Below are 20233 nucleotides of genomic sequence, written 5' to 3' on the forward strand. Positions count from 1 at the left end.
ACTCAGCAGAACAGGCACACTGTCACCAAATCACCCACCACCTGGGTCTGGAGGTCCAGCTGTCAGAAGCCACGGTGGAGTCTAGTCTGCTGGAAGTTTCCGGGACCCCCACCCTCTCTTATTGCTTACTGCCACACTGGCACGGCCTGAACGCCTGATGGAGTATGCCACAGCCTCCCCAGGCCCACGGGAGCCGCCAGAAGGGCCCGGCCCTGGGAGCGAGGCCAAGGCCACACTGCAGTTCCTGGCCAACCAGACGGGGCTGCCCTGCGGCACCCCCCAGAGCACCAAGTTCCCAGGCCCAGACCGCCTCTGGCTCGGAGGCAGGGGAGGCCTGTCACAGCCTCAGGCCGCTGGCGGTTTCGGGAAGTGGAGAGACGGGTCAGAAGAAACCCCAGCTCTTTTATTGATTAAAAACCCATCAACAATGTTAACATGGAAAATCTGCAACGTGATCTGTGATGATTGTCCAATCAGAGCACTGCCTGGAAATCGCCTAGGAAAAAGAAATCTCATAAAACACATCATGATGCTGAATTCAGTTATTCCCAGGTAACGTGATCCTTTTTTAGGGGGAAGGGGAATGAAGTGTCCTGAGGGGCAGCGGAAATCAAGTGCAGGTGACCCCGGTTTCTCCTCCGGGGGACAGAGGTGGGAGAAGCTGGCTCCCGGCCACAGTGGGGTGGGCATACTTGCCCAGCCACTACGAAACCCTCAAGCATGGAACCAAGTGCTGCCGGTGCTGCCAACCTCCCTCACCACGGGCTCCAAGGGAGCAGCCCTGCGTGGGCCCCCCCGGAGGCCCTGGACACAGCACTGACAAGGTGGGAGGCCCCTTCTTTACTTAAAAGCGGCCAGGGAGGCAGATCGACTTTGCCAAGAACCCACAATGGCAGGAAGCCATTCACTTTTCTGAAAACACTGGCCCCAGAGCGGGAGGCCACTTCTGCCGCTCAGGAAAATAAGGATGAGGAACTTAATTTGATTTGGCTTCATTTTATCAGTTAAAATAATGCTCCGCAGCCCCCCCCGCAAGCCCTGTCCCGGCACACACACACCCTTTCTGTGGGAACTGCGATGGGATGGTCTAAATTAGAAGCCAGGGCTTCCACGGGTTTGTAGCTCGGGCCTCTAGAAGGCAGGACACTAGATCTGTTGGCCACGGGGCAGGAGGGACTCCTGCGGCGCTGCTGAAGGGCTCTGCGGGGGGAGAGGTGGGCTGGGACAGAGCGCGCGCCCCGGAGAGGCCCTCCGCGCCAAGCACAGCGGCAGCCTGCAGGAGAGCGAGAGAGAGGCCTGGGACCCACTCACTCCGCGTCTCCTGGCTGGCGGAAGCCCCGGCCAGGACACGATCCTGTCTCCTCAGGAGGCTGCCGAAGACGGGACGGGGCGGGGCGGGGCGGGAAGGGTCTTGTTGCAGCAGGTTGGCATTAAGGAGGCAAAAGCCAGAGCAGGACGAGGGTGATGTGGCTGGTTAAAGCAATATACATTATGTACAAAATCTGGTTAATCAGTCCGCTCAGCTGGCATTGTCCTCGCCGGGCCCGGGCAGCTTGGCCAGGGAGCAGGGGCACCAGAAGGGTGGGGCGGGCTTGTCCGACACCTTCTTGGCACTCAAGGGGGGAGGGGAGGAAGTGCCGATGGCGCCTCCCGATACAAAAAACGTGGAGAGGATTCTTTAAATAACGGCACAAAACTGCGCCTGTCCCCCAGGAGCCCGCGGGCCCCCGGCCGGGGAGTGGCCGAAGTGCAGTCTCTGCGGTGGGCAGGGGGCATTAGCAGCAGCGTTTCTTCCGTTTACTGTTCTTCGTGAGCTTCACCACGTCGTTCTGTTGTTGCTGCTGCTGTTTTGCTAAGTTGTCTTTCTTGGCTCGAAGGACCAGCTCTGTGATGCAGTTGAACATCTGTGCGGGTGCAAGAGGCAGGGTGCACCCTCAGACCCAGCGAGGAGGCCCCGTCGGGGCTGCACCCCGCTGCCATAGCCCCCAAGCCCAGCGCCGTCTACAAGCCCGCCCTTGGGGGAGCTGTTCCATTTAATGATCAAAAATAAGGGGCCGGAGCGATAGCACAGCGGGAAGGGCGTTTGCCTTGCACGCGGCCGACCCGGGTTCAAATCCCAGCATCCCATATGGTCCCCTGAGCACGGCCAGGGGTAATTCCTGAGTGCAAAGCCAGGAGTAACCCCTGAGCATCGCTGGGTGTGACCCAAAAAGCAAAAAAAAAAAAAACAAAAAAAACTCCCAGGTGCGTAATGCATGCCCTGCACGTACAAAGGCCTGTCTGATCCCCAGCACTGTGGCCCCCGACCCCGTCACGGCTGGGGAGTCCCTGGTGGTTGCCAGCACCACTGGGCCCGAGCAGCACTTCACTAGGCCTGCCCGTATCATCAGGCGGCACTGTTGCACGGAGGTGGCCCCAGAACAGCCGAAAGGGAAGGCCAGGCCAGAAAGACAGACGGACAGAGTGAGCCCAGAAGTAGCCCCTGCACACAGTTAGGTGTGGCCCAAACCATCCCCACCCCCAGCCCCCAAATAAATCAACATGTCAAGGGTTTTCTAACTTCTCTAAAAACTTTTTAAAAATGTCTGTTGGAGGGGCTGGAGCGATAGCACAGCGGGGAGGGCGTTCGCCTTGCATGCAGCCAACCCGGGTTCGAATTCCAGCATCCCATAGGGTCCCCTGAGCACCGCCAGGGGTATAACTCCTGAGTGCAGAGCCAGGAGTGACCCCTGAGCATCGCTGGGTGTGACCCATAAAGGAAAAAAGAAAAATGTCTGTGGTTTGGGGCCACCTTAGCGGTGTTCAAGGTCTACTGCCGGCTCAGGGCTGGAGGGCTGCTCCCAGCACTGTCTGGGGGACTCTGCGGGGCTGGGACTGAACCCAGGGCTCCCACATGCAAAGCAGCACTCCACCCCCGTGAGCATCTCCCGAGGCCCCAGCCTTCATTTGGGGGAGAAAATGAGGAGAGTGGAGCCGCAGCCCGCAGTGCTCCGGGGCTGTTCTTGCACCTGGGGGAGCAGCTGCAGGGCCGGGGAGCAGGCAGTCAGCTGGACGCCAGCCCAGGGCCCACCCCTGCACTTTCTCGGGCTCCTCACCTTTCCTCTGTGAAAAGAAGCCCTTCCCTTCAGCTGGGACCTCCCGGAAATCCAGATGAAGGTGCCCCTACCCTGCTGACAGGCTGGATGGACGCAGAGGTCCGCTGGCAGCCAGCACGCCACCTCACTGCATGTCCTGCCCAGAACCTTCCCGAGACCATCCCAAGACGGCCCTGTGGTGTCAGGCTCTGCTCTAGCCCCACGACACCCAGGAAGGCCAAGGGAACACCTACTGAGCACCGTGACACAAGCACCTGACACTTTGCAGTACTTACTCCGCCCAGAGCTAGGGCTCTCCCTCCAGCCCCCAAGTCTACAGAAGGAACCAAGGAGGTGACCTAGAGTAGGCAGGTCCCTGCCAGAGAAACCTGGGCTACGCAGGCTCAACACAACGGTCCATTAGAAGCCGGGGTACAGTGGGGACCCCTGCTTCCCTGAGTCTCTGTGCTCCGGCCCGGGCTTGTGGCAGCGGTCTGGGGTTTTTGCCCACAGCCCCATTTATTTCCCAGCAGGCCCAGGAGATGCAAAGGGAACTCCGCAGGCAGGAGGCTCGGCCTATGTGGACGCCCGGGCCATCAGGAGCCTTCGGGGCTCAAAGCAGGTGCCCGCTGACCACAGGAAGTAACCTGGCCTCGGGGGATGCCTCTGAGCAGGGGGATGACAGACAATGGGTCTGGGAGAGAGGCTACAAGCTGGGTGAGGGTCGCTAAGTTGAAACCTCAGCCCGTATGTGCCCTTGAACGTGTGTTTCTCTCTCCCCCCTCAAAACTTCTCTAAATTAAATGCTATACCTCTCTGGTGGGGGCGGGGGCAGGGTTGGGGCCATACCCGGCAGTGTTCAAGGGTCACTCCTTGGTGGTGCTCGGGGAGCAAACAGGATGCAGAGGGTCAAACCCAAGTCAGCCGTGTATGAGGCAAACGCCCTCCCCGCTGTGCTATCAACCATCACTCTGGCCCACATGTTTTACAGAAAAAAGGGCGGGGTGGGGGAGGGGCAGGTGGAGAGTACGGTGAGTAGGGCGCTTGCCTTGTACATGGCCAGCCTGGGTTCGATCCCCAGAGCTCCATTTGGTCCCCCAGACCCCATCAGGAGTGATCCCTAGTGATCCCTAGTGCAGAGTAAGCCCTGAGCACCTCTGGCTGTGACCCCCAAACAGAAAGAAAACAGTAAGTGGGAATATGGGCCAGAGAGCAGTCAGCACCTGTGCAGGCTTGGCGTGCAGGAGGCCTAGGTCCAAGGCCAGCACTGCCTGGTTCCCTGAGCACCGAGCTGGGAGCAATCCCCAAGCAGAAAACCCAGCGAGGAGCGAGGAGTACCAAACATCCAAAAATAAGTAAATAAAATACAAAGTGTGGGACTAGGGGCCAGATAGCAAGAGCGCAGGGGGCGGGAAGGTGCTCGCCTTGCAAGCAGCCAACCGAGGTTTGACCCCCGGTATCCCGCCGTATGATCCCCAGCACTGTCAGAGGGGTTCCTGAGTGCAGAGCCAGGAGTAACTCCTGAGCACTGTCAGGTGTGGCCCAAGAAACATAAAAAATAAAGCATGGGACTAACTGCCCTCGGAGAAGGGCTGAGAGGGGAGCTGGCCCTTGAAAGAGCCTGTCAGCAGAGCACTTACTATGGAGGTGGCAGAGGGGAGCCCGGCCCCTCCCCCCGGCCCCCGCCTCACCTCTTCCACATTGATGTTCTCCTTGGCACTGGTTTCAAACAACTGGATGCCCATCTGCCCAGCGAACTTGTAGGCATCTTCTGTCTCCACCACCTTCCGCTCGGGGTCGTCATTCTTATTCCCCACTTCGAAGTAAAGCAGAGTCAGCCCTGCCCCGCGAGAGCACCCCCACCGGCCGGCCCCCCACGGCCCACCCGCTCGGGCCAGCCTCACCTAGTATCCGGCACACGTCGTCACAGTTCTGATTGATTTCGTGAAGCCACCGTTTGACATTGACGAAGGACTCTGCACTGGTGACGTCATAAACCACGATGACGCCGTGGGTTCCCCGGTAATACCTGTCAGGGCCAAGGTCTGTGTAAGAGTCCCTGCCGTGCCGAGGCGCCCCGGGGTGGGACTCGCCTGACCGAGCCTGACAGCAGCCGGGCACAGCGGCGGGCACATGCCTGCCCGTGCTGACAATGCCCAGCGGGTGAGGGGGCGCTCGGCAGCGCTGCCCAGCACTCCACCCCACTGTCCTCAGGCCCAGGGGGGCCACACACGTGGTTCACTCAGCTGAGAGCTTGAAACTCCCTTGAGGCTCTTGTTACACTTTTATTTTATTTTATTTTTTTTTGCTTTTTGGGTCACACGGTCAGCAATGCACAGGGGTTACTCCTGGCTCATGCACTCAGGAATCACCCCTGGCAGTGCTCAGGGGACCATATGGGATGCTGGGATTTGAACCCGGGTCGGCAGCGTGCAAGGCAAACGCCCTACCCGCTGTGCTATCACTCCAGCCCCTACACTTTTTTTTTTTATTCATTTATTTATTTATTTTTTTTGCTTCTTGGGTCACACCCGGTGATGCTCAGGGCTGACTCCTGGCTCTGAACTTAGGAATTACCCCTGCTCAGGGGACCATATGGGATGCTGGGAATCGAACCCAGGTTGGCTGCGTGCATGGCAAATGCCCTACCCACTGTGCTATTGCTCCAGCCCCGTTGTTACGCTTTTAAATACAAATGATTCTTCAAATGTAGGCAGTATATGATCTGAACGTCATATTCTGTTTTAGTCAAAGATGTTTTTCCAGGGACTGAGCAACAGCACAGCAGGGAAGGCACTTGCCTTGCACGTGGCTGACCCAGTTCCATCCCTAGCACCACAGATGGTCCCCCGAACCTTGCCAGGAGTGATCCCCGAGCACAGAGCCAAGAGTAAGCCTGAGCAACACTGAGTGTAGCCCAGCAGCATAAACTCTTCAGGAGTTTCTCCTGACTTGCCCTGGGATCACTCCTGGCAATGTCTGGAAGAACATGAACTTCAGGAGACTGCACCTGGACCTTTAGGGGGCAAAACACGTGCATTAACCCCGTAAGCTGTGTTCTTAGAGGCCCCTAAAAGGTTATTGAAAACTAAATTTATTCTTATGTTTAGAAGAAAATGTTTAGTTGTATATTTTTTCACATATTTACTTGAGATAACAGTAAAATTTCTCAGGTGAGGAAAAAAATAAATAAATTAAAGTTCTCTCTCCTCCAGTGCCAGTCGGAGCAGATACAGGACGAGGCGGGAGGAGCGGCGAGGCAGGACCAGGGTGCCCTGCTCTGTGGCAGCCCGGCCCGGCGGGTGACCCCACCGTCACAAGAACAACGGGCGGGGGCAGAGACGGGAATAAGGAGAAAAGCCCCCTGGGGCTGGGGAGATGGCGCAAAGGACTCCCGGAGGCAAAGGGTCAGGCCTGGCACCGCAGGGCTCCCCGGGCAAAGTCCAGACTCCCATGATCTCTGAGCCCACTGGGCGTGCACTCCCCACAGACACAGTCAAGAAATAAGCCAGAGGCACCGCTCATGAAGCGCTGCCTGCGTCTCCATCCAGTTCTCTGCAGCAGGCGGACGGGCACCCGCTTTCCTGCCCCTGGGCCCCTCCACACGGTGGCAGGGACAGCAGGGGCCGGCTTGGCTCCCGAGCAGCCACCCTGCAGGCAGGAGGACTCACCGCGTGACGTCAGCTGGTCTGTCAGCAGCAGACCCAGCCGAGGTTCCTCCCCAGGCCCCCGAGCCCCTCGGCTCACAGGCTCGGGAGGGCAGGGTCCGAGGACACCCACTGCCCCCAGACACCGTCACCGCCACAGAGTCTCGCTCCCTGGACCCGCTGTCCACGCGGGGGGACGAAGCCAAGGACAGCAGGCGAGGCAGCCCCAGAGGCCGGAGCCCGAGGAGCCCAACTAGTCTCCCCGGCCCCACTCCCCACCCCAGCCTGCCCCCACCAGCCCCTGGACCGGCTGGGAGGGCCACGCGGTCACCCAGTTCAGCCTAGTGGTCCCTGCCCTGAGCAGGAAAGATTAGGGGCTGTCTGATCTCTGCACCTCCCTGTGCCGAGGACGACTTGAAGGATGCCGCTAGCGTGGCCCCGGCACAAAGCTCCGGCTGCTCCCTGGGACCAGCAGGCCCGCTGGGGCCCACGAAGGGCACCTTTGCCCACGCTGGGGCACCTTTGCCCAGAGACTCATACACCACTGCGGCACTCTGCACCCGGCACACGGTGGCATAGACACCCACCTCTCTCCCATCCTTGCAGCCCAGCACGACAGTCACCACTGGCCCACGGAAGACCGGCCTGAAGCTGGGGTGCCAACGTCCAGTGCCAGGTACTAAGGCACGTCCCTCCTCCCCCAACTCCCGAGGCCACCGAGCTGATCCCAACTCCCGGCACGGGCAAAGACCACGCGTCCGCACCCTGACCAGCCCAATCCCTGAGGACAAACACCCCGACCTCCTTCCTCCTCTGCCAGTGACCACCACAGGACAAAGCAAGGGCCTCAGACATGAGGCGACCCTCAGCACCCACAACGGGGGGAAAGGGACAGGCAGGAAGGTGGGGATTGAGCCAGAGTGCCCAGATGTCACCGTGTAGCTGTGTCCCTGGGCAAGTGCCTCCACCGTGACAATCTCCAACAGGGACGGGAGTGCTCCTTGGCCACACTGCGGGGAGCTGGTCACAGCGGTGGGGGGAAGACAGGGGCTCCCAGCTGAAAGCCCCCCACCGCCCTGCCTGGCGCTTCCTGCAGTTAACCGTGTCCAGTCCCTGCTGGTCTGAAGCCACCAGGAACACAAGCGCATCTACCATGGGCCCCACGGCCAGGCCGGCCCACAGCAGCGCCAGAGAGGGCGGCGGCTGCCCTCCCTGCATGCAGCAGAACCCCATGAGACCCGGGACCACATGGCCCCGAGCACAAAGCCAGGAGTAGCCCTCCAAAACAAAACTGAACAAAGAACTCTTAATGCAATTCCTGACTAACCAACCAAACTAAGACACCTTCTGCCGGCCTCCGTCTTCTTGTCGAGGGACGATTTATCGGGTAAATGAAACGACGCTGAGGAAGACCCTAGTCACACTCTCAGCCCACCCGGAACCCACCGGTGCCGAGACCTCCTTACCCCAACCTGGGACAAGGACCTGGCCTTGCTCCAGCCTGGACGCTCGGGCACCCCAAAGTTCAATCCCACCCCCCACGGACCCTCCAACCCCAGCTGCGCTCCCAGAAGGTTCTGCGGGGAGCAGCTGAGACACAACGAAGAGAGAAGGGTGCCAACTTATGGTGGCATGGGGCGACTCTCGCAACTGGGGACCCCCGGTCAGGCCCCAGGGGCTCACCACAGCTGAGCCAGGGGCAGCACCTCCAGCCACTCAAACCCACCCACCAGCCCCCCAACACCCCCAGACACTGCCAGTCCCCAGACGCCCTGGGAGTCCCTCACCCCTCACCCTCCCCACCGTGGCACCAGGTCGGGCCGTCCCCGCCGAGGGGAGAAGGCTCCAGCCAGGACCTCCCCGGAGAGCCCCGCTGCCACCCCACTGCGGCAGAGACGAAGGAGCAGCAAAGCCACCAAAGGGCACAGGGCTCCCCAGAGGCGCCTTGCCTGTGGACTGGGGCGACACCAGCAGAGGAGCCGGTGCTCATACTGGGGGACCCCCGGCCCCGCACCTGCCCCCAGGCGATGCTGCGTGTGGCCCAACCGCAAAACAGATTCATTAAAACAGCGATGAGAGGACAAGCTGGGGCCGGAGCGACAGCGCAGCAGGGAGGGCACTTGTCCTGCGCGTGCCCGACCCTGCTTCCATCCCCAGCACCCCACACGGTTCCCTGAGCCCCCCAGGAGAGACCCCTGAGTGCAGGGCCAGGAGTAAGCACCGCTGGGTGCAACCCCAAAACCAACGGAACAACAAGAAAGACAAAGTGAAGAAGCCCAAAGCACCACGCAGGAACCCACACGCAGGACGTCCCTAAGGAGACGGTGAGCTAGTAAGGGTTTAGGGCGCTTGCCTTGCACGTAGCCAACCTGGGTTTGGTCCCCGACACCCCATATGGTCCCCTGAGCCCCACCAGGAGTGATCCCTGAGCGTAGAGCCAGGAGTAAACCCTGAGCAACATGGGATGTGCCCCCAGAATCAAAGAAGAGAAAAAAGATAGCTACTCTGGGAAACTGAAACAGAGAGTTTAGGCAACTTGCCCAAGGTCGCACAGCACAACAGAAATGTGAATTCCGAGCTGCTGCTGACAAAGCCCTGGTCTTTTCTGGAACCCCCTGTCAACAGTGCACGAGCCCTGTACCCCCGCCCCTCGCTGACCCTTGCTGACCCCTGCTGTACGCAGCCCCAACTGGGTTTCCTGATTTGCAACCAAGCGCTGCTCAGGTGCTGCTGCTGGAGGGGTCCCGGTCGCCCCCCGAAGAAGTCAGGGCAAGTGACACGATGCCAGCCTGCCAACCGCACACACCGCACGCTGGCGGTGCCCCCCCCCCCCGCTGCCCCGAGAGACGAGGCGACTGCCCACCTGCGGCACTCCCCGGGCTCCCCTCACCTCTGCCGGAGAAAGGATGGCGCTGACCCCTGGGGCGATGAGGCGCTCACGACCCCTCGGCCTCGGAGGCCCGCCCGAGCACCCGAGTACCCGGGGCGCCCGACTCACGTGGAGGTGATGGTGCGGAAGCGCTCCTGCCCGGCCGTGTCCCAGATCTGCAGCTTCACCTTCTCCCCGTTGATCTCCACGGTCCGGATCTTGAAGTCCACTCCGATGGTGGTGATGTAGCTGCCTGCACACACACGCGCGTCAGCGGGGACGCCGGGCCCGGGCCCCCTCCCGACGCACTCCAGGGCCAGGGCCAGACACGCCAGGGGCCTGCGCCCAGGAGAGGTGACAGGCCAGCTACAAAGAAACGAGGCACAGGGCGAGGAAGGACACCAGGCTCTAAAGGGGCGAGCACCGGGGAGGGGACAGGCGCCCGAGTCAGAGCAGCCTGGGGCACTGGCGCACGGAGGATGCGCTCAGGGTTTCTCTTGCCTACCTGAGTCCCCCAGATCTAAAGGACACACAAAACTAACACCCTAACACACAAACAAGTTAAGACCTGCAGCCTGAAGAATGCTGTCTCAGGCCCACGAGACAGTAGCAAAAATAGCCACAGGTGTTGGGTGAGGCCAAGCCCGGGGTGGGAGACGGGGCTGGGGGTGCAGAGCGGGGCCTCGGTGCTATCTGGGCCTTTCCTGGGAGCTCCAGCTCCTCGGATGTGATGGTGGCACTGAGGGGCTCGGGGAGCAGCAGGGGCGGCCCTGGAAGTGGCCCTCTGGGGCATCCGTACGGACGGGGAGCAAGAATGTCTGTCCCGAAGAAGTCAGTCTGGGCACATAAAAGCCTGACTCGGGGCTGGAGCGATAGCACAGCGGGGAGGGCGTTTGCCTTGCACGCGGTCGACCCGGGTTGATTCCCAGCATCCCATATGGTCCCCCGAGCACCGCCAGGAGTGATTCCTGAGTGCAGAGCCAGGAGGAACCCCTGTGTATCGACAGGTGTGACCCAAAAAGCAAAAAAAAAAAAGCCTGACTCAGGGCTGGAGAGAGAGTATGGCAGGGAGGGCGATCCCTCTGCACGTGGCTGACCCGGGTTTGATCCCCATATGGTACCCCAGTACCCCAAGCCCACAGGAGGGATCCCTGAGTGCAGAGCCAGGAGTAAGCGCTGAGCACCGCTGGGTGTGACCCAAAATACTAGAAAGGAAGGAAGAGAGGAAGGGAAGGAGGGAGGGAGGGAGGGAGGGAGGGAGGGAGGGAGGGAGGGAGGGAGAGAAAAGCAACGCCTATCTTCCAACTCTCTTTAAAGCTGACCATAGAGTACACAGTGCCATAGTGGCACAGACACACACACACACACACACACACACACACACACACACACACACACACACCAGGAAGTGCACCAAGTGCACGGAAGGTCAAAGTTCAAGGTGGGCGGGTCCCAGTGAAGATCTCTACAGGAAGTCACCCTGGGCCTAGCTAGGAAGCACAGGTAGCACTTTCGAAAGCTGGGTGAGAAAAGGCTGCGGCAAAGCCCGGAGAAAGTTCGGCTCGGGGAAAGACAACAGCTGGCACGCGGCAGGCACTGGGAAACACCACGGCTATGGGTGGGGCCGGCTGGTGCCGCGCCCACGGCCAAGCGCACACTCGAGTCAGAACCCAGAGAACAAACAGCGAGAGAGGAAGCTGGAAGGGGCCCTGGGATGGAGCCTGAAAACCAGAGTTTTCCCCATGACTGCAGGGCTGCGACCCCCAGCGGCAACTGCACTAGTCCCTGGAGCCCGTCTGGGCGGGGGCGTGGGGGCTGAGCCGCCAGCACGTGAGCAGAAGCGTCCCACCTGCTCCCAGCACCAGCGCCAGGTGGCCAGACCTCACTGGAAATGCCGCTCAGGAAGGAGAAGGGGACAGAGGGCGGGCACCTGCCCTGCCCTGCCCGACCTGGGTTACAGCCCCAGCACGACACGGTTTTCTGAGCACAGAGCCAGGAGCACCACCAGGTGTGGGCTAAAAAGAGGCCACAGGAGCCTCGGCTCGGCGTAGAGGCCTGAGGCTCTGTATCCCATGCCCAGCACACCCCCACCAAAAGAGGGAACGGGGCGGGGGGGGGGGGGGGAGGGACAACGAGAGGCAAGACCCCAACAGACCCCAAGCCAGGAGGGAGGCCCGAGGCCTGGGTGGGTGGGAGGCGCAGGCAAGCCACCGGTGAGCAGAGCTAAGCAGCTGGTGGCAGGATGGGGGCACACGAAAGTGCCCTTAGGAGCTGAGGGATTGGGAGGTTTGGGGGAGCAACGAAAGAAGGGGGGAGGAGGAAGAGGAGGAGAGTTTCCCAGCCTGGGCAGAAGGCAGCACCAGTACCACAAACTGCTTCTCCCTGCTGCTCCCCGTCCTGCACCCCGACGGTGTCAGGGCACCCTCCTCCCATGCGGGAGGGTCTGGCGCCCCGAGGCCGCCGCTCAGGGAGACCCCGGTCTTCCCGACTCCACTCGAGAGTGGCGGTGCGGGGCCAGCCCAGGAGAGAAGGAGGGCAAAACCCACTTCCTAATTAGCCATGTAATCACTTCCTAATTGCAGCCGGCCCTTCAACCACATCATAGGAAATTCCCCACAACTCACACGTCGGTCCCGAGCCACAGTCACCTAAAACTGGCGTCCCTGCCGCACGCCTGCCGAAGGCCCTGGCAGGAAGCAAGGCCGCCAGCCCTTGGGGAGCGGGATCCCCCTGGCCATGCCCCTCCGCTGGCTCGCACTGTGACACAGAGACCACGCGCCCGAGGAGACCCGGGGCCCTTCAGACTCCCGCCTTCCCTGGGACCGTCAGCGAGAGCCGCTACTGCTTCTGCAAAAGACTCGGCCACGAGCGAGGCTCAGCGCAAACGCACAGGCCCCTGCCCCGGCTGCTCTGCGTCTATACGACCTATCCCAGTGACACAGCACCACGGCCCTCTCCAGGGCTCTGTGAACGAATGACACGCAGCCCGGCAGTCGCCAGAAGCAGCGGGGTCTGTGGTCCAGTGAGGGGCCGCTGCAGAACGGCCCGAAGCAGACACCGGAGAGATCAGCAGCGCCCTGCAGCCAGGCTGCCGGGCCCCGGACGGGCAGGTGAAGGGACAACTTTCATTTTCTACTTCACTCAAGTCTTCCTGTTCGAAATTTCTTACCGGCAAGTACCAACTTGTGATCTTTTTTTTTTTTTTAAACTACATCAGTTTCGGCCCAATACGACACTGGGGAAGAAAATAATGGACCCACCAAAGCATCTGTGTGACCAAGAGACACAGACTTCTCCCCGGCCGGGCGATGAGGAGAGCGAGGCAGGGGCAACTCACCTGAGAAAGTGTTGTCTGCGAAACGCAACAGTAAACTGCTCTTGCCCACACCTGCAGGAGAGAAGGCGGGAGATGAGACGGGCGCAGATCCCCTCCCGCCAGCCCCAGGCCTGCAGCGGCTCAGCAGGGCACCCCCCCCCGGCCCCCGCCCCTCGCCAGGACCACCTCCCACACTCCATCTCGCCTTCTCTCCTTCTTCATAGGAGACCAGCGGCTCCCAGACTCCCTGGAGGCTAAGCCCGGGGCGCAAGCCCGTGCATGCTGAAGGCTGGCCCCGGCAGCCCCGAGGAAGAGCCCAGACGACAGGAACCCAGCACGGAGGGCAGCCAAGTGGGAGTGGGCCCACAGGGGGTCTAAGCCATGGTCCTGGGCCACGGCACAGCACGGGCGCAGCGAGGGGAGGCGAGGGGCTGCAGGCTAGAAAGCAGCCTGGAGGTGGCCGGGGCTACTCTGCAGGGGAGGAGACCAGTCCCCGCCCAAGGCCTGCAGCTGGCTGGGTGGGAAGCGGGTGGTGTCTGCCTCACCTCCAGGGGCCCTGCTCGCCACCCTCCGGGCCTCGGACCATCTCACTTCCTGCAGCATCACCCACCTGGCCCACTTGGTCTAAGAATGGCAGGGCCCACACAAGCTGGGAGTCACACACTGCAGCCTGCGGGGGGCACCTGGCCCGAGTCCTCCTGCCCGACCCCCACCCCTCGGGCCAGCCGGGCCGAGCGAGCACAGAAGGGAGGAATTCCTGCGCGGCAGGTGTGCGGGTGGCCACTCCCACTGGGCCAACCGCCTCTTTCCCAGAGAGAAGGGAGGTCACGCCCAGCGGTGCTCAGGGGTTACCCCTGGTTCCGGGGCAGCTCTGGGAACGCCATCCGGGGCCAAACGGAGCCCAGGCCCAGCAAACGCCCAAGCCCTTTGACCTCGCTCTCTGCCCTCCCTGCTGCATTTCTTTTCTTTTTTTTTTTTTTTTTTTTGCTTTTTGGGTCACACCCAGAGATGCTCAGGGGTTACTCCTGGCTCTGCACTCAGGAATTACTCGTGGCGGTGCTTGGGGACCATATGGGATGCCGGGGATCTAACCCGGGTTGGCCGAGTGCAAGGCAAACGCCCTCCCCGCTGTGCTATCGCTCCGGCCCCTGCATCTCTTTTCGGAGGGCCACACCCGGCAGTGCTCGGCAGTCCCTCGTGGCGGTGCTTGGGAGGGAGCAGTGCCAGGAGCTGAATGCAGAGCCTCACACGTGTAAGGCTCCACCGCTGGGTCGCATCCCTGCCCCTCAATAGCAGCCCGTGCGATGAGGGACCGAAAGCCGGAGCGACAGCGCAGGGGGGGACGGCGCTCGCCCCGCATGCAGCGGAGCCGGGTTCCATCCACAACGACACCGACGTCCTGCCAGGAGTGACTCCTGAGCGAGAGCCGGGAGTAAGCTCTGTGTACCACCAGGCATGGCCCCTACACAAACAAACAAGGATGAAGCAACCAAGAAGCTAAGCGGTCTGGGCTGGGGATGGAGTTCGGCAGTACAGTTCCTGCCAGACTTCTGTGAGGCCCTAGGTTTGACTCCTGGTACCACGAGGGAGGGGAAGGGAGGGAAGGGGAGGGGAGGGGAGGGGAGGGGAGGGAAGAAAAGTCAGTTGATAGTACAGCCGGTAGGGTGCTTGCCTTGCATGTGGCCAACCCAGGTTAGGTCCCCGGCACACCTTGGCCCCTGAGCCCTGCCAAGAATGATGCCTGAACACAAAGGAGTGAGCCCTGAGCACAGACGGGTGTGATCCAAAGGGGGGAAAAAAAAAGAGGGCAGCAACAGCTAAGCGGCTGGTCTAAGGCCTGCAGGAAGCGCAGAGGGAACTGGGCTCTGGCTGGCCACTCCGGGGCCCTGGAGCTCTTTCCCTGACACTGCCCGGAGTCCTCCCTCCGTTTCAGGAAGTGGAATCCAGAGAGCGAGAGCAGCCCCCAGGCTCCGCTCGGGTGAGACTGAGCCCCTGGATGCCATCGAAGCCAGACACGACGCCACCTTCGCCCAGGGTCTCGGGCGGTCCCGAGGGTGCACGTGCCTGTCCGCGGGGAGAGCTGAGGGAGGGCGCGAGTGCCGCCCCGCCCGCACGGCGTTTCCCTACCGCGGGCAACCCCAGCTGCCCTCGCCGACCTCCCGCGGGTTCTCCAAGTGAGCGGGTCCTGAAGGGAGGCCCAGAACTTGTCACCCGGGGATGGACCTGGGTCCCGCCTTCACGGAGAAGCTGGAGGCGAGGCCCGGGCACACCAGCCCTGGACCCACAGTACCTGCTGCTCAGGCCTCGGGCCGGCCGCGCTCTTGCTCACGGCCACTTCCTCATTGCCGTCTTCCTGCCGGGCCCGAGGAGCGCCCGTGTCCTGGGCTGGGTCCCTCACCGTGCTCTGCCCCGTGCCGACACCCACTGCCCTGCAGCTCCTCTGCTTCCTTCTGGAGCCTCCTGGGCCTGCTTACTCAGCGCAAAGCTGACACCAGGGGCACTGTGAGTGGCTCAGGAAGGGGACCTGCCAACCTGGGGACGCACGCGCAGGGCCTGTCAGCCAGGCCTGGCACTCAGTAGGCACCTCGGACGCAGCTGGGTGGGTTTGTAAGTGAACACAGCCCTCTCCCCACTCCAGCACTCAGCAGGAGACAGGACGGGGGTTCCAAACTTCTGGGGGAACCGCAGAGTCCTTTTCTGTTGTTGTTTTTGTAATTAAACTATATCTCAGATCAGAGAGGAGTTCCCTGTGTGTGAAGCAACAAGCAGCGCAGACCCCCTTAGCCTCCCCTGGACTTCTCTGCAGAGCTGCTGGAGACCACCGGGCCGCGGGAGGACCGGGCCACTCACAGTCACCGCCGCTCCGGGCCTGACCCGGGCTCCGCCACTGCCTGCCCTTCCCTCGGGGAGGCAGGGAAATCCACCCTGAGAAGTGCATCTCCCTGAAAGCAGCTCCAGAAATGGCATCTCCAAAATATCCCTGGCGGAGGCCTCCTTGGCCACTCTGCTACCACTCTCCGCCCAGACGGGCCTCCCGGAGGAAGTGAGAGGCACCAGCCTCCCCTCGCCACAGCCCGAGCCGCCAGCTAGAAGCCTGACAGCCCAGCAGCCGGCAGCCCCGCCATGGTTCCCCACGAGAGCCTCGGCACTGGGTGCCTCCTGGCAGGACACTGACTTACCCTGACTCATTCATAGATTCATTCCACTGAAAATCCCTACACCCCACTGCAGACCAAGCCCCCCACGCCAGCCCCCCTACCTTCTGCCTCTGGGCCATACAGATTCTCTGGTTCTTAAGCCACCTGCACAAAAAGTCCCCACCTGAACACTTTGCATAAAGGAAGCTTGATCTGCTCCCCAGCAGTGCACGGTCCCCAGAGCACCACCAGACGTGACCCCTGAATGCTGCTGGGTGGGGCCCCAAAACCCATCCCGCCTTTCACACGAGTCCCCACCTTCGGGCCAGCTCCTCCTAGGATCTCACTCCTGAACTCATCTTTGCTGCGATTCTAAACCTTTCAGGGCAGAAGAGCTAGTATAGCTGGTAGGGCATCTGCCTTGGACACACACAGCCAACCAGGGTTCAGGGTTCAATCCCCAGCACCCCACAAGTTCAGGGTTCAATCCCCAGCACCCCACAAGGTCCTCAGAGCCTGCCAGGAGTGATCTGAGTGCAGAGCCTGGGGTAAGACCTGGACACTGCTGGGTGTGGCCCAACACCAAAACAATAAAATAAAATGCTGCAGAACCTTAGCTCTTGGAGTAAAGCGTTTGATTTTAACCCATGTCTCAAGAACTAGTTCACTGTATACCCTCGGACAAGTTACTTCCTCTCTGAGTCTCGCTTCACGCGTGGCCGAGTGGAAGGCCTTCCCTAGATCTCTGACGGCCCCTCTGGCCTCCAGGTTCCAAGGCACAAGGATGGCTGGCCCAGCTGGCCTGACGAGCTGCTACTTCAAGTGCGAGTCAACGTCAGACAAGTACACGAGGAGCCAGGAGCGACAGAACATCAAGTAAAGAGCTGGCTTTGCACAGATGACCCGGGCTCAGTCCCCAGCATCACACGGTCCTCCAGCACTGCCAGGAGTGACTCCTGAGCACAGGGCCGGGAGGAAGCCCTGAGCATCGCCAACTGTGGCCTCAGCATGCCCCCATAAAGAGAAAAGCATGAGAGAGAGAGAGAGAGAGAGAGAGAGAGAGAGAGGGTAGAACTTCGGGCAAAAAGATGAGCCGCAGAAGCTGAGGGGATTTATTCCAGAAGTGCGTACAATGTGGCCGAGTGGGAAGAAGAACCGGAGGTTTATGCAGGAAGAGACTGACACTCACTGAGGCCCCACTGTTTGCCAGGCCCGACACCAGCTGCTCACACAGCATCCACGTGCATTAACTCCCGGATCGGCCTCTGCCAAGCTGCCACGCTGGGCGAATCAGCCAGCGCCTCTGGGCCTGCGTTTCCTTATCTGACGAACCACACGAGTGTCTGGGACAGCACTGGTGGCCCTCAGGGAAGCATCCGCGGGCACCCACTTCAGGGGCGGCGTGATGTCAGTCTCTGCGCTCAGCTGCCAAAGCTCGGATGGAACATCCACACGACCCTCCTCTCCGTCTCTAGAGCCTTCCGTTTGGGGCATCAGCTCACTGTCAGGAGAAGCGCAGTCACCCAGCCCCAGGGTCCCCCCAACAACACGAGGACTCTGTGCTCAGACTGACCCAGGAGCCAGGCCACCTTCACCCTGACCCTGTGAGTTTCCTTGCACACCTGACCACCGAGGGGGAAAATACCAACACCCCACGCAAAACGTAACGGGGCATCAGGCAGGGGGTCAGAGCGTCCCCTGGGCCCGGCACACGGGAGCAGCCACAAGCTGCGGCGTCTTGCTGGGTGGAGGTTCTCCTTTTTGGAGTGTCAGAGCACAGGTCCAGAGCCAGGGAGAGGGTACAGACCCCTGACACTGCATACAGTGCCCCCAGCCCTGCCTGGGTGGTTCCTGAGCACCGCTGGGTGTGCCCCCCACCCCCATCCACCCAAAGAGAAAACCATCCTGGTGCCAGTGCCTCAGGACCGAGGCCAAGACTGAAGTTAGGTCCTCTCCAAGCCTCGGGCCACACGGGCGCTGAGGAAGGTCAGGAGCATGATGGACCCGGCCTGCACTCTGCCCTCCCTCCATCGCACCCCCCCCCAACCTCAGCCTCTCTTCCACTCCCAAGTTAGCCCCAAACTTCCCCCCCCCCCCCACCGTCCACCGGGAACCACAGAAACCTCAGCCATCCTTCACTTGATCCAAACCACCGACCACAATCCCGGCCCAGCCCTCCAGGGAGACCAAAACCGCCCACTCCCCTGACATCCCCCCCACCCCCCGACACACACACACGCCTATGTCCCACACACCTGATGGGCCCCCTTGAGCCTCATCTCCGGTCTCCAGCCACACGACCCATGTCCACACTATACTGAGTGTCTAACCGCCTGCTCCCCTGACATCCCCCCACATACACATACACACACCCACACACACACACACACACACACTCATACTCAACGCCTAGGTCCTACACATCTGATGGGGCCGGTCGGAGGTCTGTCTCCAGACACATGACCGTGTCCACACCACACTGCATGTCTGACCGCTCACTCCCCTGACATCCGCCCCCCACACACGCCTATGTCCTACACATCTGATGGGCCCCCTTGAGCCTCAACTCTGGTCTCCAGCCACATGACCCATGTCCACACTATACTGAGTGTCTAACCGCCTGCTCCCCTGACATCCCCCCATGTACACGCGCACACACACACACACACACACACACACACACTCACGCCTAGGTCCTACACATCTGATGGGGCCGGTCTGAGGTCTGTCGAGCCACATGACCCGTGTCCACACTACACTGCATGTCTGACCGCCCACTCCCCTGACATCCCCCCATACATATACACGTCTAGGTCCAACACATCTGATGGGGGCCCCCCTTGGTCCTCAACACCGGTCTGAAGTCTGTCTCCAGACACGTGACCCGTGTCCACACTACACTGAGTGTCTGACCTCCCGCTCCCGACATCCTCCCATACACCCAAACACCCATACACACACACACACACCACACACACACACACAACACACACACACACACTTGCATCGTACACATCTGATGGGGCCCCCTTGGTCCTCAACGCAGGTCTGTCTCCAGCCACATGACCCGTGTCCACACTACACTGTATGTCTGACTGCCCACTTCCTTGACATCGCCCCCGTGTACACACACACACACACACACACACACACACACACGCCTGAGTCTTACACATCTGACGGCCCCCCCACCCTTGGTCCTCAACGCCGGTCTGCGGTCTGTCTCCAGCCACGTGACCCGTGTCCACACTACACTGCGTGTCTGACTTACACGCCCGTGCGCTCTCCGGCTAGACACCCATAAACCGCTCTGAACCCTGGGTCACCCCACACACCTGCTCCCCGGGGAAACCCTCGCACCCTCCTCCGGGTCCCGAGCCGCGCCTGCTCCCCGCGGGCCGCCTCATTCATTCCGCGGGCGCCGGGCGGGGGGCGCGCACTCTGCCCCGGGCAAGGCGCGCGGTCCGGCCGGGCAGGCCCGGCTGCTGATCCATTGCACAGAGGCGGAGACTGAGCCGCGGCCGCGAGGCCGGCGCCGGCCACCCCGGGGCGCGGGCGCCGCTCCCGCCGCTCACGCCCCCCGGGCCGGGCAAGCCCCCCGCCTCCCCGCCGAGGGCGCCGGGGCTCGGCCGGCCGAACCACTCGCCCAAGGTCACGGCGCGGGGCGACGCTGAGTGCCGCCCCTCGGACCCGGGTCCCGCCAACTCCGGAGAACGCGCGACTCGACCAAGGTCACACGTGAGGCGGCGGCGGCGGCGGCGCCCCGGCCCCGAGCGCGGCCGCCGCGCGCCTCGGCCCCGCGCCCCGACCCCGGCGCGGCGCCGCCCGGAGCCCCTCGGGGCGCGCCCCCGGGCCCGCCCCGCGCGCCGCCCCGGCCGCCCGAGGCCCGCGGGCCGCGCCCGCCGCCGCCGCCCCGCGCGCTCACCGCTGTCGCCGATGATGAGCAGCTTGAAGAGGTGGTCGTAGTCCCGGGCCATGGCGGGCGGGGGCGGCGCGCGCGGGCGGGCGGGGTCGGGCTGGCCTCGCGATCCGCAGCTCCGTCCGGGCGGCTCCGGCCGCGGCGGATCCACTTCCCGAACAAACAGCCGGAACTGACAGAAACACCTCCCTCCGCTCCCCCTCCTCCCCCTCCTCCTCCTCCTCCTCCTCCTCCTCCTCCTCAGTAGCCGCCGCCGCCGCCGCTGCCGCCG

At 62.0% G+C, this 20233-nt stretch overlaps 1 protein-coding gene across 2 annotated transcripts; it reads right to left on the minus strand.

The window, feature by feature from the left end:
• Positions 1 to 382: 382 nt before the first annotated feature.
• RAB35 (RAB35, member RAS oncogene family) lies at positions 383 to 20214 on the minus strand. 2 transcript variants are annotated; one of them, XM_055146645.1, is made up of 6 exons: positions 19969 to 20187; positions 12928 to 12978; positions 9720 to 9843; positions 4979 to 5103; positions 4766 to 4890; positions 383 to 1904 (listed from the first exon to the last, which is right to left on the minus strand). In XM_055146645.1, the coding sequence occupies exons 1-6, from the start codon at positions 20018 to 20020 to the stop codon at positions 1776 to 1778; spliced, it is 606 nt and encodes a 201-aa protein (XP_055002620.1). In that variant the 5' UTR covers positions 20021 to 20187; the 3' UTR covers positions 383 to 1775. The 2 variants fall into 2 exon arrangements, with proteins under 2 accessions (XP_055002620.1, XP_055002621.1); XM_055146646.1 differs by lacking the exon at positions 4766 to 4890 and having other exon boundaries at positions 19969 to 20214.
• Positions 20215 to 20233: the final 19 nt, after the last annotated feature.

The sequence above is a fragment of the Sorex araneus genome, chromosome 9, assembly GCF_027595985.1.
Source record: "Sorex araneus isolate mSorAra2 chromosome 9, mSorAra2.pri, whole genome shotgun sequence".
Taxonomy (NCBI): Eukaryota; Metazoa; Chordata; class Mammalia; order Eulipotyphla; family Soricidae; genus Sorex; species Sorex araneus.